The sequence below is a fragment of the Rhagoletis zephyria genome, unplaced genomic scaffold (assembly GCF_001687245.7).
Source record: "Rhagoletis zephyria isolate East Lansing unplaced genomic scaffold, Rhagoletis_zephyria_1.1 Rzeph_scaffold_03040, whole genome shotgun sequence".
Taxonomy (NCBI): domain Eukaryota; kingdom Metazoa; phylum Arthropoda; class Insecta; order Diptera; family Tephritidae; genus Rhagoletis; species Rhagoletis zephyria.
Window position 1 is genome coordinate 23,294 of NW_016160124.1, and position 18,262 is coordinate 41,555.

The 18,262-nt window shown below is 34.4% G+C and overlaps 1 protein-coding gene across 2 annotated transcripts in view; it reads left to right on the forward strand.

Annotated features, from left to right (window-relative positions):
• The first annotated feature begins 467 nt into the window (after positions 1–467).
• Positions 468–18,262, forward strand: part of LOC108368270 (transcription factor grauzone-like) — a 20,965-nt gene continuing 3,170 nt past the window's right edge. The window contains exons 1-7 of one of the 2 annotated variants that reach the window (XM_017623097.1): positions 468–729; positions 830–963; positions 1,017–1,243; positions 1,318–1,630; positions 16,930–17,130; positions 17,198–17,579; positions 17,644–17,954. In XM_017623097.1, coding sequence (XP_017478586.1) covers positions 622–729; positions 830–963; positions 1,017–1,243; positions 1,318–1,630; positions 16,930–17,130; positions 17,198–17,579; positions 17,644–17,931 — 1,653 coding nt within the window. In that variant the 5' untranslated portion in view covers positions 468–621 and the 3' untranslated portion in view covers positions 17,932–17,954. Of the gene's footprint in view, positions 730–829; positions 964–1,010; positions 1,244–1,317; positions 1,631–16,929; positions 17,131–17,197; positions 17,580–17,643; positions 18,000–18,262 lie in introns of those variants that run through there. The other variant, XM_017623098.1, reaches the window with a different exon arrangement.

Below are 18,262 nucleotides of genomic sequence, written 5' to 3' on the forward strand. Positions count from 1 at the left end.
GAACAGAAAATTTGCAGAAACTTGCAAGTTAGACAATTTTTGTTTACATTCAAAAGTGTAAAATTAAAACATACGAAAAGTCATCACAAAGTGTTATACTGACACAGTTTATTGATTAAACAAATAACTACTTATTTCTTACAAGTTTAATTAGTCGCATTTTGTAATTTTTAACTTCCAAACCATCAAATTCAATTTTGTGATTTGCGTAAATGCCAACCAGCTGTTTTTGATCAGCTGTTTTCCTGTTGGCAAATTGCTGTTGGCAAAAATTTTTCCAACAGCAACCAGGAGCTTCCCCTCAAAATGAAATGTCACTTTGCTCTCTCAATTTCCCCTACTTTGCAAGTTTTTTGCGTACGCGAACGCAAAAACTTGTAAGTTTTGGTTAAACATGAACAATTAACAGCTACGCGAACACAACTATTATTGAATCATGAATTGCACCATTATTTTCATCACTGTTTCAGGATACTGAAAATAGATAGGCGGTAAGCCGATATACAAAAAATTCACATCCAACATGCAAAATTGATTATTGTTAATACTCCGGTAAAAGTTTGTTATCCCTATTTTGAATGAAAATACATAACTTGCAAATTGTTTTATTGGATTCATAAAATGACTTGCCGTTTATGTTTAATCGAAATAGCTAACGGCATAACTATTTCCTCGGATAATGGCAAGAGTGAAATCGCTAAAATAATTTTTAAATATTTTCAAGTTGAGGTAAATTATGATATTTTCTCTTGTTTATAAATTCACACTATGCAAAATGTGTATACATGTGTGTATATATGTATATGCAAATAATAACAATCCATTTAAGGTTCAGCCTGACGATGCTATTTCTAATGAAATTTGTTGTGAGTGCTTCAAACATATAGACGATTTTCACAGATTTTGGCTAGATATAGACGATAAACAAAGAAATCTACAAAAACATTTAGAAAATGCAGAAACCNTTGGCTAGATATAGACGATAAACAAAGAAATCTACAAAAACATTTAGAAACGAAGCATCAGATAGTAGATATTAAGACAGAAGACTTCCCCATAGCACCATTCGATTCATACGTTTACGACGGGAATATTGGTTTACACGAACCACAAATTGATTTGGTCTTGGCACAAACAGAACTTACCGAAGATGAGGTTGAATTCGATGCAGCTGAAATGGGTAACGAAGCATCTACAGACGAGGATTCACTGCCCTCTACTGCTGAAAAGTCAAATGGGAAAGGTAAGTAAGCTGTGTTCATTGCGAATTGCTATAGTGTAGTGTTAAAGCTAATTCAAAAAGGAACATTTCTGAAGGTAAAACGAAACATAAAAGGAAGTATAGAAAAAGATCCAAGGCCGATGAAGAGGCTTTAACCGAGGAAGAAGCTGCGAGTCGACGTATGGCTAAATTAGCACTAATTGCTGAATTGGATGAATACATTGCGGAAAATTGCGAATTAATTTGTTGTTTGTGTGAAAAGCCACTTTCAGACTTTTTGAACTTAAGGAAGCATTTTCGTCAAAAACATAAATGTGAAGGATATATGACTTGCTGTAATAACCGATTTTTGAAACGTTCTCTTTGGGTAGACCATCTGAAAATGCACAGGGACCCGGAATTATTCAAGTAAACATTCGCTTAATATGTATGTAGATGCCTATATGTGGAACTTGATTTTAGATCATTTTCAGGCTGTACATACATACATATGCAGCCATTCCATATTAAACGATTCGATTTGGTTGAAATTTTCCTCATAGTTTAATTTCATACTAAAACTGATAAAAAGGAACCTAGAATCAAAAAAATTTATTTATTTTTCCGAGATGTGCAACATTTCAGCTATATAGAAGCCCTTCGCGCAACCTGCCACGTTTAGTATGCAATGGCTGTTCATATGTATGTATGTTAGACTGCATCACTCCCCATACAAAAAAAAATCGGTACTATTTTACCATTGGAATTATAAAATTTATTGTATTTTACGACGTCCACCAAAATTTTTCGGAATAATATTTAGATTTAAGCGAGCTGGACTTACTTGAAAATACCTCCACAAATGGAGTTTTTATGAAATAATAGTTTCTTAAAAGTGTTTTTTGAAAAAATCCCCCAAATGACAAACCGGTTTACGCTTAAAAAATTTACATAAAAATATTAAAAAAAATAAATAAAAATATGAGCGGAATCGTAATAATGATATTTTTTTAAAAGATTTTTAAATAACCTTTATACAGATTTTTTAAGCCTAATCTGTTTCGTCATCTGAGATGATTTTTTTCAAAAAGTTCTTTAAGAAACTTTTTATTCATAAAAAACTCCATTTTTGGAGGTATTTTCAAATTTTTCAGAAATATTCTGGTGTACGTCTTAAAATATAATAAATTTTGTAACCCAGGCGGAAAAATCGGAACTTTTTTTGGTGATGTACTCTAATGTATGTACATACCCAGTAGAAATCGGTTGTATGCATTCATGCTAGCGAATTGCAAGCGAATGTACGTTGTCGTTTTGAGTACATTTCTTGATAAATTGGAAGTGGAATTTTTGTAATATTTTCAGTCTTGTACAAAAATTTTAGTGAACGGACGTGTTGTGCGATACTATTTTCAGCGCAAACGGGCTTTTACAAGATATGCATTTCAATATGTAAATGCTACTTGTTTGTATGTCGCTGTATATTGAAATGTATCAGAAAAGTAGCATTTACATATGGGGATACATATCTTGTAAGAATGCTTTAATACTGTTCCATTAATGCATTTTTGTATGTTTGAAACATTAATACAGCCATATGCATACAGCAGTAGTACAAGTGTATGATTAAGGTACGCATACGCTCTGAGAAACCTCGCGTGTTAAATGGAAATGAAGGTTCATTTATACTGGCATGTATACACAGCTACAAGCTCATGCCACCAACAGTGATGTTGTATGCATAAGATTTCTACTGGGTACATCAAATTTATCATTAAGACCCATGGTACAATAACTAAAGGTATTGTCTTCCCAGAGAGCGCAGATGTTTGAAAAATATCGTTGTTGCCCACACTAAAAGGTTTACTGTAAGGGAAAAGGGGTATTTCTATTCACCATATACCATATATGAGTAGTCCACTTGCAAACAGCGTTATGTGATTTTATAATAGTAAGCCATCAATTAAAAAAAAATGTCTACAACAACAAGTAAAATCCATATTGTATATGTATTTTTTTAATAATAATAATAATAATAGATTGGCGCTTACACATATGTTAGTGTTTGGCCGAGCTTCTCCTCCGATTTGTGGCGTGCGCCTTGATGTTGTCACACAGAGAGGAGGGACCAACAGTTTTACGCCGACTCCGAACGGCGATTATTGTATTTTTTTATGAGAAGCTGTTTTTCTTGGCAGAAATACACTAGGAGGTTTGCCATTGCCTGCCGAGGGATGACCGCTGTTAAGAAAAAACCTTTTTTTCTATATTTTTTTCGATGTTGCTTTGACCAGGGTTTGAACCCAGGTGTTGCGGAGTGGAAGCGCGCACTGCTCACTGCTTTTCTAAGTTCATCAGAAGATGAAGACTATTGAACTTATATAAATACGTACAATAAATATTATAGCGACTTTTGAAAGTGTATCACAGCGCACGGCAGTGCGCGCGAGTGGCGAAAGCAACCACAGTAGCATGNGGTGTTGCGGAGTGGAAGCGCGCACTGCTCACTGCTTTTCTAAGTTCATCAGAAGATGAAGACTGTTGAACTTATATAAATACGTACAATAAATATTATAGCGACTTTTGAAAGTGTAACACAGCGCACGGCAGTGCGCGCGAGTGGCGAAAGCAACCACAGTAGCATGCCAAAATGACTCGCTTATATATACACGAGATTTGGAAGTTTTTATCCAGACGTCCAATCGACATGTATGGGATATCGTAGCAAAGGTCTTGCGCAGTGTGTCCAGAAAATGTATTCAAGCTTCATAAACGATTATCCGAATTCTTGGAAATTAGGCAAAATTGTTGCGTAACAAAAAACGTTTATTTGCTTTTGCCGGTTTTAGGGGGCATGTGAGTACACCCAACATATGTTATTCTATAGGTCAATACCTTTCAAACGATACCTTATATATTGAGTTCCGGCTACTAGTTGGAAAGATATAGAGCTAAATGTGTTTTGGTTCGTGTCTCCACTACGAGATGCTTTGGTATGTATGTGGCATCTGTACGTACCTTCATTTAATTTTTTTCAAACTTTCAGGAATTAAAGCACAAAAAACTAAGGTTTTGTTCCAGGATGTTTTGATTCGTATGCCTGTGTGGGCGTGGCTGCTGCCTGAAATTTCAAAAAAAGGCAATTTTTTAAACCACAACTGAGGCCGCACTACTCAATCCAGGTCATTGCAGCAGCAGCAGAAGGGTCTTAAACAAGCTATCTAACGCTATCTTTTGTGTTTATAAAATATAAATATGTCGTAACGTTGTCGCCTGAAAACTAAAAATCGGGCTGCTGAAAATATACATTTCGGGCATTTTCTCGAAAACTGGTCAGTCGATTTTATTCTAAGTTTCCACAAATCTAGCCCAAAACCTTAGCTTTCTTCTGGTATATAGCTGGGAAAACTCTTGTTGTGGAGATATTGGGATTCAAATTGAAAAAATGTCGCTCCAAAGGTTCAAATGGTTAAAAATTGACATATCGGTCTAATTTGGGTATTTAAGATATAAAAATAACGTACCCAGTTCCCCGAAAAAAATTGCCCATTCCCCGTTTGCCACTTGAACCGAAATTCCCTGCAAGTCGGGGAATTTCCCGCGAGTTGACAAGTTGAAGGATGCAGCTGTGCTAATCACTTCGTACATGTCTTGGAAACCACACCTGGTAAGACGCATACAATATTACCTACATTTTTACATAAATATGTATGTATGAATGCAAAACACATGTGTGCGCCCCACACCGGTAGAAATCTTAATAAAATTTNTTTAAAAAACACATGTGTGCGCCCCACACCGGTAGAAATCTTAATAAAATTAAACTACGAGACAATCAGATGAATGCAGTTGTTTATTGTATCCAAAGTTGGTACCAAGTTGATAAATTTTATCATTTTTCATAATCATTCATCATAATCATTTTCGAATACAAAGGATATGATCATTCTTTATTCCGTATTTGAAAAATTATGTTTCAATGGACAAATCGATTTGAATACATAATTTAGATTAAGATAATGTTTTTAGCAATTTATTTGAGAAAAATAAAACATTTAGATTATTGTTTGTATTTTCGTCAATCTTAAATTTGCTACCCCAAAATAATTGATATCAAATAAAACACCTCTTTGAGGTAAGATTTTCGAGTGACGGAAGCTGAACTAGAAACAAAAAAATTTATGATATCAATTTCGTGACGAAAATTATTCGCATTTTTTAACTGCCTTTTAAACGTACGGAAAATCTTTTTTTATTTGTTCGGAACGTTGCAAAATTCCGTCACTGCTAGAAACACAAAATAAAAAACAGAACTTTTGCAACGATTCGTATGAATATAAAGGATTTTCCCTACGTTACAAGGGCAGTTAAAAAATGCGTATAATTTTCGTCACGAAATCGATATCATAAATTTTGTGTTTCTAGTTCAGCTTCCGTCACTCGAAAATTTTACCTGAAAGAGGTTTTTTATTTGATATATACATATAGTAAGTATTACAGCGACTTTTGCTAGAGTAGCTAACATTTGATGCTATTTGTTTTAGAATATATAAGGATTTTGTATTGTATTGTTGGTGGACATGAAACTACTTTAAATACTGGTACGTTAGCCACCAAAAACTAAAATTTTTAAAAAAAATTTTACATAGAGCACTTTGCAAGTGGACTACTCATATGTATGTCCATTTTTTTTAAACAAACCTTCTGGCAGAGAACCTATTTAATTTGCAAAAGCCGAAAAATAAACATTTGCTTAGTAAATAAAACAAAAATTTTGATTGCTCAATTTATTTCGATTTTTTTTTTTAATTATAAAAATTTAATTGAGCGAAAACAAAAAGTAACGCCACCTAAAAGTAAAAGAATCAACATTTAAATACGTCAAAATTAAAATACGGGAGCACGAATTTCGATGTGAAGCAAAACTCTACTAAGACAATACCTTTATTAATTGTACCATGATTACGACCATGATACAAAAAGAAGGTAGTTTCATTTCAAAATTTTTGACAGAAAATAAGTTTTTGAAGTTTCATAAATTGTACAAAATTATGAGCTACCTTGCCACATTGATAGCAATCAGACAATACATGAGAGGATTTAATGTTGTGCGTGTGAAATTTTCGGTTATTTGTACAATGACTCATCAGAAAGAGCACAGTATAAACTTTAAGAAAAGCCATCCTTCGCCCCTTGCCCCTTCTACAGGCACTCGAAGGCCCATTTCAAAAAAGGGTAAACTTTGCATTTTCGCAAAGAAAAGTTAAACTCGTGTTAGGCCATCAGGAGTATTTTTGCTCAAAACTCCTTTCCGCGTTGGTTGCCTTCGGCCGCGCTAGAAAAAAATAACGTCATCAGCCCAACTCAGGTTACGCCATCCACAGTATTTTTGCGCAAAATCCACGTCCAAGTTTACAAAAAAAGTGCATATTTCAAACCGCAATCTTTTTCTTTAAACTAAAGCTTAATCCTTTGACTAGACGTATATGTTAAAGTTCTTTGATTCGGGTCACGTGTTTGGACACGATAACACTAAATCATTGTACAAATAACCGAACCTTATCCGAACTGTCTTACTTGTGCATTTTTCTATAAACAAAAATTTTATAAAATGAAACTGCAGTAGTTTTCATTTTATGTGGATAATTCTTGTCACAAATACATATTTTCGATCTGATATTTATGTATATACATATTTATATTCTTTAGCATCGCCACATCTTTATCAGAAAATTCCGAGAATCCAAAAATTGGTACTGTTGCAAGTTGCAAGGCATCATTTTAACTCGACCTCCTCCCTCTTCCACTGATAACGGTACATCGTTAAGTGGTTTAAAAATATTAACCGTCAGCAATTTTTCATCAAACTGCTTTAGATCTCGTAATGTACTTTATCCTCGGAAAAGTAAAAATTTGATTTTCGAACCTTTGCACAGGTGTACCGAATTTTTGCAGTTTTGAAACACGCAAGAATTTTCTTTTAATATTTTCATCAAACTTCACTAACTTTTTTTTTTTTACTTTTTCAAGAAACAAAAATTTTGCAGCTAGTGAATCTGGTACCTTGATTTTAGTTAAATGCCATAAACTTGTTGAAAGTCAAGTGGTCGGCAACAACAACGAATGTCAATAAATGAAACTACCTTCTATTTTTGTGTCATGATCAAGGTGTATTAAACCAGGTGTGAATGACAACTCAGTGCGGCTCTCTTTTAAGGTACTATAATGTCAAAGAGTATAAACAAACGATTTAACCCTTAGTGACGCATGTATCTTATCAGCACTGATGACCTAGGCTTTTATTTCGATTATAGTTTTGTTTTACTTACATTACTTACATCACATTTAATATGTGAATAAAATAAAACAAATTGTTTATAAAATCGTTTTAGCGATTTTCTTGTTTTTAATTGCCCAAGTTTTATGCTTTTGTGCGTTTATTTTTATATTTCAATTTTTTATCCTAAACATTATTCGACACTTATAAAAGTATGATTTTACATTTTTTCCAAATTTTATATGTGAGCTTAAGTCTAACAATTTTGAAATAAAATTTTTTCATGCGAAATAGTTTTCCATTAAAGACCTTGCTTCGAGCGGTTTTAATTTAAGCTCTTCCATACTTGCTTGCATGGTTTAATTATTTCGGTAATCCGAAATATTTCTGTTCGCAACGTGCATTCTAAAGAGTCATCTGTTTGAGTTTGGGCATCAACAAAGAATATATCCTGATCGCGTACGTATGGGCTTGGGACTGCGCATGCGTATAAACGAGCTCGTTGGAAAGTGTTTGATTTGGACATCACTTTCCTTGAAGTTGTTTTCACAAACGCGAGATGAATCACGTAGAACAACACCACAGCTTTCTTCACATCGCTGCCGTCTTAATTCGTAACTAGGTGGTTTAAAACATCGCACTATTTTCGTGTCCTGACTTTTATTACAGCGCACCGCTCAAACGTTTTGCTCCGTTTCATCTTGGTTTCCTTACATTAAATATTTAAGCAAAGTCGAACGTATTTACTTGTTACCAAACTTAAATGTACTTACTTGCTCTTCTCGGCGGTTTATCTCTTAACAATTTCACGTTTACTAAGAAAATTTGTTGCTTGAAAAATTTGTGTATAAACCGCCGAGAAGAGCAAGTAAGTACATTTAAGTTTGGTAATAAGTAAATACGTTCGACTTTGCTTAAATATTTAATGTAAGGAAACCAAGATGAAACGATGCAATAAAAGTCAGAACACGAACATAGTGCGATGTTTTAAACCACCTAGTTGTGAATTAAGACGGCAGCGATGGGAAGAAAGCTTTGGTGTTGTACTACGTGATTCATCTCGCGTTTGTGAAAACCACTTCAAGGAAAGTGATGTGCAAATCAAACACTTTCCAACGAGCTCGTTTATACCCATGCGCAGTCCCAATGCCATACGGAAAAACTGATACAAGTGAGGATTTAGTACACGATCAGGATACATTCTTTTTTGATGCCCAAACTCAAACAGACGACTCTTTAGAATGCACGTTGCGAACAGAAATATTTCGGCTTACCGAAATAATTAAACCATGCAAGCAAGTATGGAAGAGCTTAAATTAAAACCGCTCGAAGCAAGGTCTTTTATGGAAAACTAGTTCACATGAAAAAAATTTAATTTCAAAATTGTTTGAGTTAAGCTCACATATAAAATTGGTAAAAAATGTAAAATCATACTTTTATATGTGTCGAATAATGCTTAGGATAAAAAATTTAAATATAAAAATAAACGCGCAAAAGCATAAAACTAGGACAATTAAAAACAAGAAAATTGATGAAACGATTTTATAAGTAATTTGTTTTATTTTATTGACAAAATATATGTGATGTAAGTAATGTAAGTAAAACAAAACTGTAATCGAAATAAAAGCCTAGGACATCAGTGCCGATAAGATACATGCATACCTAAGGGTTAATTCGTTTGTTTATACTTTTTGACATTATAGTACCTTAAAAGAGAGCCGCACTGAGTTGTCAATCACACCTTGTTTAATACACCTTGATTAAGACCAAGGCATATTCAACAAGGAAGAAGTGAAAACTCAGTCGAGCTTTCTCATAGCTGACTGTAATGTCAAAAAATATAAACAAAGAAATTAACCCTTTGTTATGCATTTACCATATTTGAGAAAACTCAATATTTCTAAAATAAAGTTTTGGTAAATTTGAAAATATTTAAAATCTCATTAGAATCAGTTTCATTTTAGTTATTGCATTTTCGTTTTAATGTTTATGTGGAAATGCACACTTACACAAAATTACACACTAAATGAAACACACTCATTTATAAAACCGTTTTGGCGATTTTCTGGCTTTTACTAGGCCAATGTTTTTGAGCATTTATTTATTTTATTCAAACACTTAATTCTAAAGTATATTAGACTTAAAAAAAGTTTGATTCTTCTTAATGTATATCAGAACTTAACTTCAATAATTTAGCTATTAAAATTTTGCAATTCGAAATTTTCTTTCCATTAAATTTATTAAAAATTACTTCCAGCTTCTTTATTCAAACAAGGAATTCTGGTTTAGGTTTTATCAGACCATCATTTGAAATTTGGTATTTCCATGTATATGTGTAAGAGATTTTCTCTTAATACGATAAATTCTGCACCTGGGAACAAACGCGCCCGCCTAGAAATACTCGGCTACGATGGGCAACAAATAAAGTCACTGGCACTAAAATGGTTTTTGCGCACACGTGAAGAGCCTCATCTCAGCAATTTGTCCACCGTTGTCGCTTCACTTGACAATTCGGAGGTTTAAAATAACGCACAAGTTTGTTATCCTGGTTCTTGCCAAACACAACATACCGCCCGTAATTCCTTTTCATTTTATTATGTATTTAAAATAGTCGCACAGCTCACAATTGATATTAAAATTTTAAAAAATTTAAATTTTGAATAGTATAGCGTTAAGAGTTGGCATTTCAGTCGCAGTCCAAAAGAGAGAAATGTCGAAATTACTTCTACCTTGTTATGCCTTGATTAAGACCGTGATAAAAACATAACACGGTAAAACCATTGAGAGACAGTCTGACGTTTGCCAGTAATATCCCACCAAACAATTTTTGTTGCCGGCAATAAGAAAACGTGTTGCCCACGGAAACAGATTTATTGCCTGTAATATCGCAATCGTATCGATTTCCTATTACCGGTCGCTCTAAAACGTCCACCGAAGGTAACACGCCTGGGCGAGTCGTTTTCTTATTACAGGAATGAGTCGTTTTCTTAACCCTTCAGACGATATTCGAAATAATTTTTAATACTTCATTTATTTTTTATATACAAAATTAGAATTTAAACACGGAATTAGTTCTTTCTTGCGCTATGGGGCTTCCAATTTTTTCATTCCTGTCTTTAGTATAATGTATACGCTTTTGGATAATACCGTTGAAACGAAATTTATAAGTTTGGGAATTTTCGATAAAATATCTATTCCAAAATTTACATGAAAGAAACGATATTGCCGATTTGTCAACACGGCAATAAATCGGTGAGTCGCCAATTTGTTGCCATTGACGATTGTTGCCTATTTCTCATGTTTTGCATGGTTGGATAATTTAAAAATTCCAAACTTAATCTTACATACACATTCTCATTTTCAATCTCAAACAACAACAGTTGTGAACAATTTCATTTTTTTATTTTCAATTTTATATGATTTTAAACTGCTTGCAAACATGATAAAAACATTACAAGTTAAATTCATTCTCTCAATTCGTCAACCATGATTTTTTCTGACGTTTGGCAGCATTTTAAAATTATATAAAATTAAGAATAAAAAAACTAAATTGTTCGCAATTGTTGTTGTTTGAGATTGAAAATGGGAATGGGTGTGTGAGTCAAGCTGCCTCTCAATGGTTTTACCTTGTTATAGATGCGTTCCAGATGCTTCACGATATTCACGATTTGCAGGAACAGCTGTTTTCTCCATTAATAAACCTTATGGAAGGTGGTCACCTGGAACGACTTCCTGTAAAAACCTGCAAATCGTGAAGCATCTGGAACGCAACTTATCTTTTTATCTTGCTTGCAAACGTCAGAAAAAAATCATGGCCGACGAATTAAGAGAATGAATTTACCTTGTGATGTTTTTATCATGATTAAAACTATAAATTGACGAAATTAAGAGCATTGGCTCCTAAGGCCTTCAGCCAAGGCATATTAAATAAGGTAGAAGTGATTTTGACATTTCTCTCATTGGAACACCGACTATAATGTCAAATGATGAATAACTTTTAACCCTTTTCAAGTTGCCATTGTCTATTTTTCATTAAAAATTCAATTGCATGCTGTGAGATAGTTTTGAATTGTGTGATTTTTTTTTGTTTTTCGACCACATCCATTTATAGATACATATACAAAAATGAAAAGGAGCAGGAACTACGAGCGTTGCGCTATGTGAAAATCATTTCAACGCGGTTTTATTACGGCCCATTGCAGGCAAATATTTTTAAGTACATGCGTTTATAGCCAGATACTGTTCCCATGCCCTGGGTGGTTCCTATGTTTGAAATGCCTGAAGCATACGGATGTTCAGAAGTTAAGATATCATCTGTTGAAGCGCAGACGCAAACTGAGTAAAAGGGCCCATACATACGGTGACCATCCGTTCTGTTTTTTGCAGGACCGTACTGTTTTTCAAAGGTCGGTCCTGCGTAGTTTTTCAAACCTGAAAATGTACTGATTTTTTCCAAGTGCCCTGCATGTGTCCCGCATTTTATTCGTTATTATCGGACAATGGATGGTTTTTTTTCAAAAAAGTGTTTTTTGGTACTTTTCGTAGCTTTTCTTCAATATCTCATGAAAAAATCTCCCAATCAACGTAAGCGACTTACAGCTCGAAGGGTATTAATGTGCCTCATACCAAAATATATAACTTGTGGCGACTTCAATGAAAATTATTAGAGCTAAAGGCGACCATTTGCATTTTGTCGTCAAAGTCGAAAAAAGAGAGATTTTCAAGCAAATACGTTTCATTTGATTATTTTTTTTATTATTTTAAAAATTCGATAAAGAAGATATATCATTACAGTAAATTTTGAGCCAAAGATAATGAAAATCGGATTAGAAATGTAGATGCTATGGAGCTCAATCTGCACTAATTATATATTTTTGTAAAGGGCACTTTATAACTAGTCGTTTACGTCGATTCATGACGTCGATTTTTGACAAATAACTGCGAAAAGTACCAAAAAACAAAAAAAAAGGGTATTGTTTTCATTTTGAACGACTCAAAATTTGTCTATAAAATAATCTTTTAAAGATTTTCACTTTTCGTGTTAGCTATTGTAATTATAATAAGTTTTACTATACTTTTATAAATATTCATGTAAAAAAGATTAATATCGATTAAGAAAACGTGATTAACTTTCAAAGTTTAAAATGTATTAAGAATTTAGAATCATAAATACTCTTTTGATATTTTTATACTACGTAAATATATGTAGGCATATTTTTGTAAAATTGTCCTTCATTTTGAATCCATACTTATGGTCACCGCACCCATACATGATACCAGACATTTTGGAAAACTTAAACGGGAAAGAGATCTGCCATTGCAAAAATTTTATCAAGAAATTGCTAGAGTTAATCTTCATATAAACTTACAAGAAAACATTAAATAATTTTTTTATAAGTGTCGAATGTCTTTTAGAATTAAAGATAAGAAACTAAAGGCGCAAAAACATTGGGCGAATAAAAACAAAAAAAAAATGCTTAAAACAGTTTCATAAAAAAATTCTTTCGTTTTATTTACGTGGCTTCCTTTATGAGGTATTCGTTTCTGTCTTTATATATATGTACATGTAAGACGGGAATGCAGTTAAAATTCTTTGAAGATAATATTGAAGTAATTCTTAAAATTAGTATACGTACATATATATGAATTTATGCTGATGCGTTTCAATTGATACTAATTTGCAGCAAACATAGCATCGCACCTCAAAAGGTTAATTTGTTTGTTTACAGTTTTTGACATTGGCTTTGTTTTTTTTCTTTTCTAGCAGATAAACATCAGGAAGAAGAAGAATGGGAAAATTGAGAGAATTACGCTCGCAAAGAGCGAAATAACGAAAAAGTAAAGAAACGCCACGATTGAGAGAAATAGAGATTGCGCCAATCGTGGTACCGCTAATCCGCTCTTTGGGATTTCGGCAGAATCAGCTGTGCGTGACGTCATTTTGGTGCAATTGTTGGTTGTGAGCATACGAAAAAACCAAATAACAATTTTAATATTTGTGCGTTAATATTTCTGCGTGGTTTTAAACAATTATTGAGACATTACAAAGCAAAACGAAGTTTGCAGTGGCAAAGTGTAATAGTGACAACAAAAGGAAAGCGTGCGGATAAGTTTTTTTAGTTTCCTAAGAACGCAAATCTGGCGAAAAAGTGGAAGCAGTTGTGCCGGCGAGGAGATACATTAAACACCAAATCGAACTTTGTGCTATGTGTGTGAGCTATGAGCTTCTACATGGAACTATGTTGGCCTTTCCTTGGTGAATTGTAGTAGGTATATTTCCATGGTGAAAGTAGACAGTCGCTGGTTTAGTTTTCTGGTAATGGCATACATATAAAAGCAGTTTCTACAGTAAATAGATACATGAACTTCACTACCTACTTATTTTTATTAGTACCTGATTCTTTTTAGTGCTGGTATGAGGTAATGCACCAGTGGATAAGGTCGCCAGGCGCTAATTCCAGCGGCATCTTACGTACCTAATACAAAACAATGCCCAAATTATTATAAATTTTAAAGTTCAGCTTAAATTATGTTTTAATTGCATAAAATATTTGTTAACAAAGAAGCCACACTCATTCATCCTCTCGGAAATGGTACAAAAGTTATCAAATAAAAACTGTGGAGTCAACAGCTGTGGAGTTTATGGTGGTTGGCTACCGTCCACAAATATAAATATGCACTCTGCATGGCTTTTTACAATGTCGAGTCCAAAAATTCACTTTGCTGCACACCTTCCTTTTGGTCTACATGAAATTGCAAACACTGTTAACACATCCATTTTTTCATGTACTAAAAATCGTACTTACCTAAAGGGGTAGATGTCCAAAATTATTGCTACGTGCTCCTAATTAATCAGTCTGTTTATTTATTGATTCCTGCAAAATTGGGCCATGTAATATTAAAATTAACACTTTTTCTGCATTGTTTACATATTTTTATATGCGATTTGGTATTTCTCTCTCGCAATTGCACCAAGATGACGTCACGCAAAAATTACGCTCAAAAATCCTCTCTCATTGGCGCAATCTTGTATTCTATCATTCTTGAAGAAACGCAATACTAGCAGAAACTAGTAAGTAAACAGTTGATCGATGTAATTGACTATTGAAAATAGGTTTGTTCGTCGAAAATCCAGCAAGAATTATCCAACACTCAAAATATCAGAGAGTAAGAAGAAATTCTCTCTCATGTTGAGAAACTTGGAAATTTCTGCACGAACGCAAATTTGCAGGAATTTTCAAGTTAACCTGCCAGCTGGTGTCCACGGTTGCATTTCAAACAATAAATTTTTATAGAATTTTTAAAAATTTTTCAGATGGACAAAGACAGGATATACATCTATATTTCTTGTTCTGACTTTCTTTAACATACATTTCAATTTCTTTATCGTACTAGCTGTTGGGTTTTTATTAAATCGACTCTGGTTGCAATTGCATTTCGATTGCGAATAAAATTTTTTTCAGCCGAGTTAAGTTAAAATCATTGGAATTAACTAACAGCCTTATTCTGCATCACGAACGATAGGCAACAAGAACGATTCGTCTGCAAATAACAGCATCTCTGATTGCGATTTATTACTCTATCGGTCGTCTTCGTCTTCCTTTTCATATATTACGTTGCAATGGTCTCGGTTGCGTTTAAACCGGCTAGAATGATGCCGCCGGACTAATTTTTAACGCATTCCTCTGCAGACGAATCGTTCGTGTTGCCTATCGTTCATGATACAGAATAAGGCTGTAAATTAATTATATCAACGAGTATTTACTTCCTTTTTCATAAAAAAATCGCTCGTATTTATACATTTTTAAATTTAACTAGCTTATTTATTCAAATTGTCGTATTCATAAAAAAATCGCTCGTATTTATAAATTTAACGAACTTATGTATTCAAATTATCGTGGACAAAAATGCAACCATGCGCCACAACCACATGTTTTTCATGTTTGCAAATTCTTGCTGGCAAAATTTTTTCCAGCAGGAATTTGCAACTTCTCTCCAAGAGAACTGTCACTTTGCTCTCACAATTTTTGTGTGTTGGATATTTTTTTGGTCTGCACGAATGCGATTTGGGCAAAAATCGTGATAATTTGTACAAATTCGTACAAATTTTTTGCTCGACGAACAGACCTAATATTTGGCGCGAGTTTTTGTTCATCCATTTTGACAGCTGCTAGTTTCTGCTAGTAAAAATTTTACTAGGTCCCCTTTCAGACACGTCAAGTCTTGCTTTCAAGTCTGCTCGTTCATTGGCGAAGGAGGTGGGAAGAGAGGGGAAGAGTACAGATACCTCCGTACCGTCAATTCGTTTCAAGTTTTCTGGTCTCTTTTGATCTTTTCGTTGCTTCCAATTTAAGAACCAAGGACTTGAATTCAATTAAAGTTGACGCGTGTGGAAGCAAATAGAAAACACAAAAGAGAATGCGAAAAAATTGCTTTCAAGACTTGACGTGACTAGCAAAAATTAGCAGGAGAGTCAAAAAAATGACAGCGTAAGAACGAGAGAGAGCTGCTAGTTTTTTGGGTTAAGAAAAGCTTTCCAGCGGAAATTCGTGATAATTTGTGTTAATTATCTGTTAAAACTAAGCTATTATAACTAGCTACAAGAGAACTCGAACTAGTTGTCACTTCTACCTTATTAAATATGTCTTGCCTTCAGCTATTTATGAAAAATTAACGCATGTAGCTCAATTCTTTCAAAAACGATTGAAGTGGATCAACATATCTTTGGTCATTAGCAATAACCGCCTAAGTCGACTTAAGAAAGACTCAGGTTATGTAGACTCCCGCCATGTGAATGCCGTTCTAGGCACACAACCACCTGACGTGGACGGGACAGAACTTTGTCTGCCTCGGGAGAGCCCGCACCACAATAGCCGAACTTCGCCCTGGCTATTGCAGCAGGCTAAACTCGTACCTGAGCAGAATTAATCAGAATGTGCCCAACCAATGCCCGGCATGTGGAGAGTCGCCACATGACTCTCGGCACCTGTTCACATGCCCCGAGAACCCCATCCAGCTGACGCCCCTGTCCTTATGGACAGACCCTGTCGAAGTCGCGCACTTCCTGTGCCTCCCCTTAGCTGAAACGGACTAAAACGTTGACGGATGAACCGACCCTAGCGGGGCTTAGTAGCCGCTACAACAACAACTTAAGAAAGAATTGAGTTATACATATGTATATACTATCGTATTCTGCAATCACTTCTCCATGTGTATGTGAAATCCCCATCTCGTTAGCTAGGCTATTTAAAAAGTTATAGGCGAACATATTTTGGTTTCCCCATAAGGTTACCATTACAAGCTAAATGTTTAAAATGTTTTTCGACTCTGACGGTTATTGCTTATGACCAAAGATATTGAATTTCGCTTTTAATCATGATTCTATTTAATTATTATTGAATCTTTGCTCTTTATAAAATATGTATTTACATACACATTAATTTTTGTGTAGATGTCATATTTGTAATAAAAAACTGGCAAGCCGAAATACTTACCAGAATCACATGGATTCAAAACATCCTGACTCGAGAGATTTGCATTTCTTTTGTAAATTGTGTCCCCGAAAATTCGTTAAACAATATATACTAGACTATCATATGAAGTCGAAGCACACAACCACACGTGATTTCATCTGTAAAACATGCAACAAAGGGTAAAGTATAAATTGAACTGGTACAGTTGATTGAATTTTATTTCAATAATTTCTATACTTAATAAAGGTTCGTCAGCGCTGGTGTTTTGAAAAAGCATGAAAAGAACATCCATTTAAATGAATATGAGTCTGTGTGCGAAATATGTGGAAAATGTTTTAAAGCTGCCCACAATCTTTTGCGTCACGTGGATGCCATACATTGTGCAGAGCCGCGTACTCGAGCGCAGTGTCATATCTGCAACAAGTGGCTAAAAAACGCGTATACTCTTAAAAAACATGTGCTTGCACATGGTCAAGAGCCTCCCGACAAACAATATCCGTGCTCCAAATGTGGAGCTATAAAATATTCGCGTCATTCCCTTGGGGCGCATATACGTTACCATCATTCGGATCGAAAATTTAAATGCCCTGTTTGTAGCAAGGAGTTCAAACTGCCAATCGCATTAAGGGTAATATCTATTTTAAATGTATGTATTAAATAGTAATAAGACGCTTATTCCAAAATGTCTGTAGGAACACGAAGCAAGACACGCTGGTGTACACCTATATACTTGTTCGATTTGTGCTAAGAAGTTTAGATCAAGTCGAAACATGCGTAAACATATGGCAAATCATTCCGCCGAAGCAATAAATCAACAATGTAATGAACTTGATATCCAACATTCTGAGGAACCAGCGTCACAGCTTTCTATTGAACCCGTGTCTCAACCATCTGATGCACAGGCTTGCCGTCAGTTGCAACCCCCTGATATGTCTTCAGGGCTTTTAAATCTTCTGCCTTTCAACGAAACACTGCATTGAAGTAAAAAAAAAGTTTATTGAATGTATGTACATTAGGGTGGTCCAAAAATGCATGTGAAAAGTAAAGTCGGAATTTTTATGCTCTCACCCCCTAGGATTGTTCTATACCGAAAACATATATATGTGACCTGGTCTACGAAAAGGGAGCTTATGTACGAAAACTAGTTTTCTGTGAAAAAGCTGTTAAAAGTAAGAAACTCGTTTCGTCAGTTTCTCATTATCTCGTTAATTGTTCTCCGCGCCGGACGTCCAGTAAGTGTTGTTGTTGGTCCAGTAAGTGTTGTTGTTGGTCCAGTAAGTGTTGTTGTTGGTCGGAATATTATTATAGTTC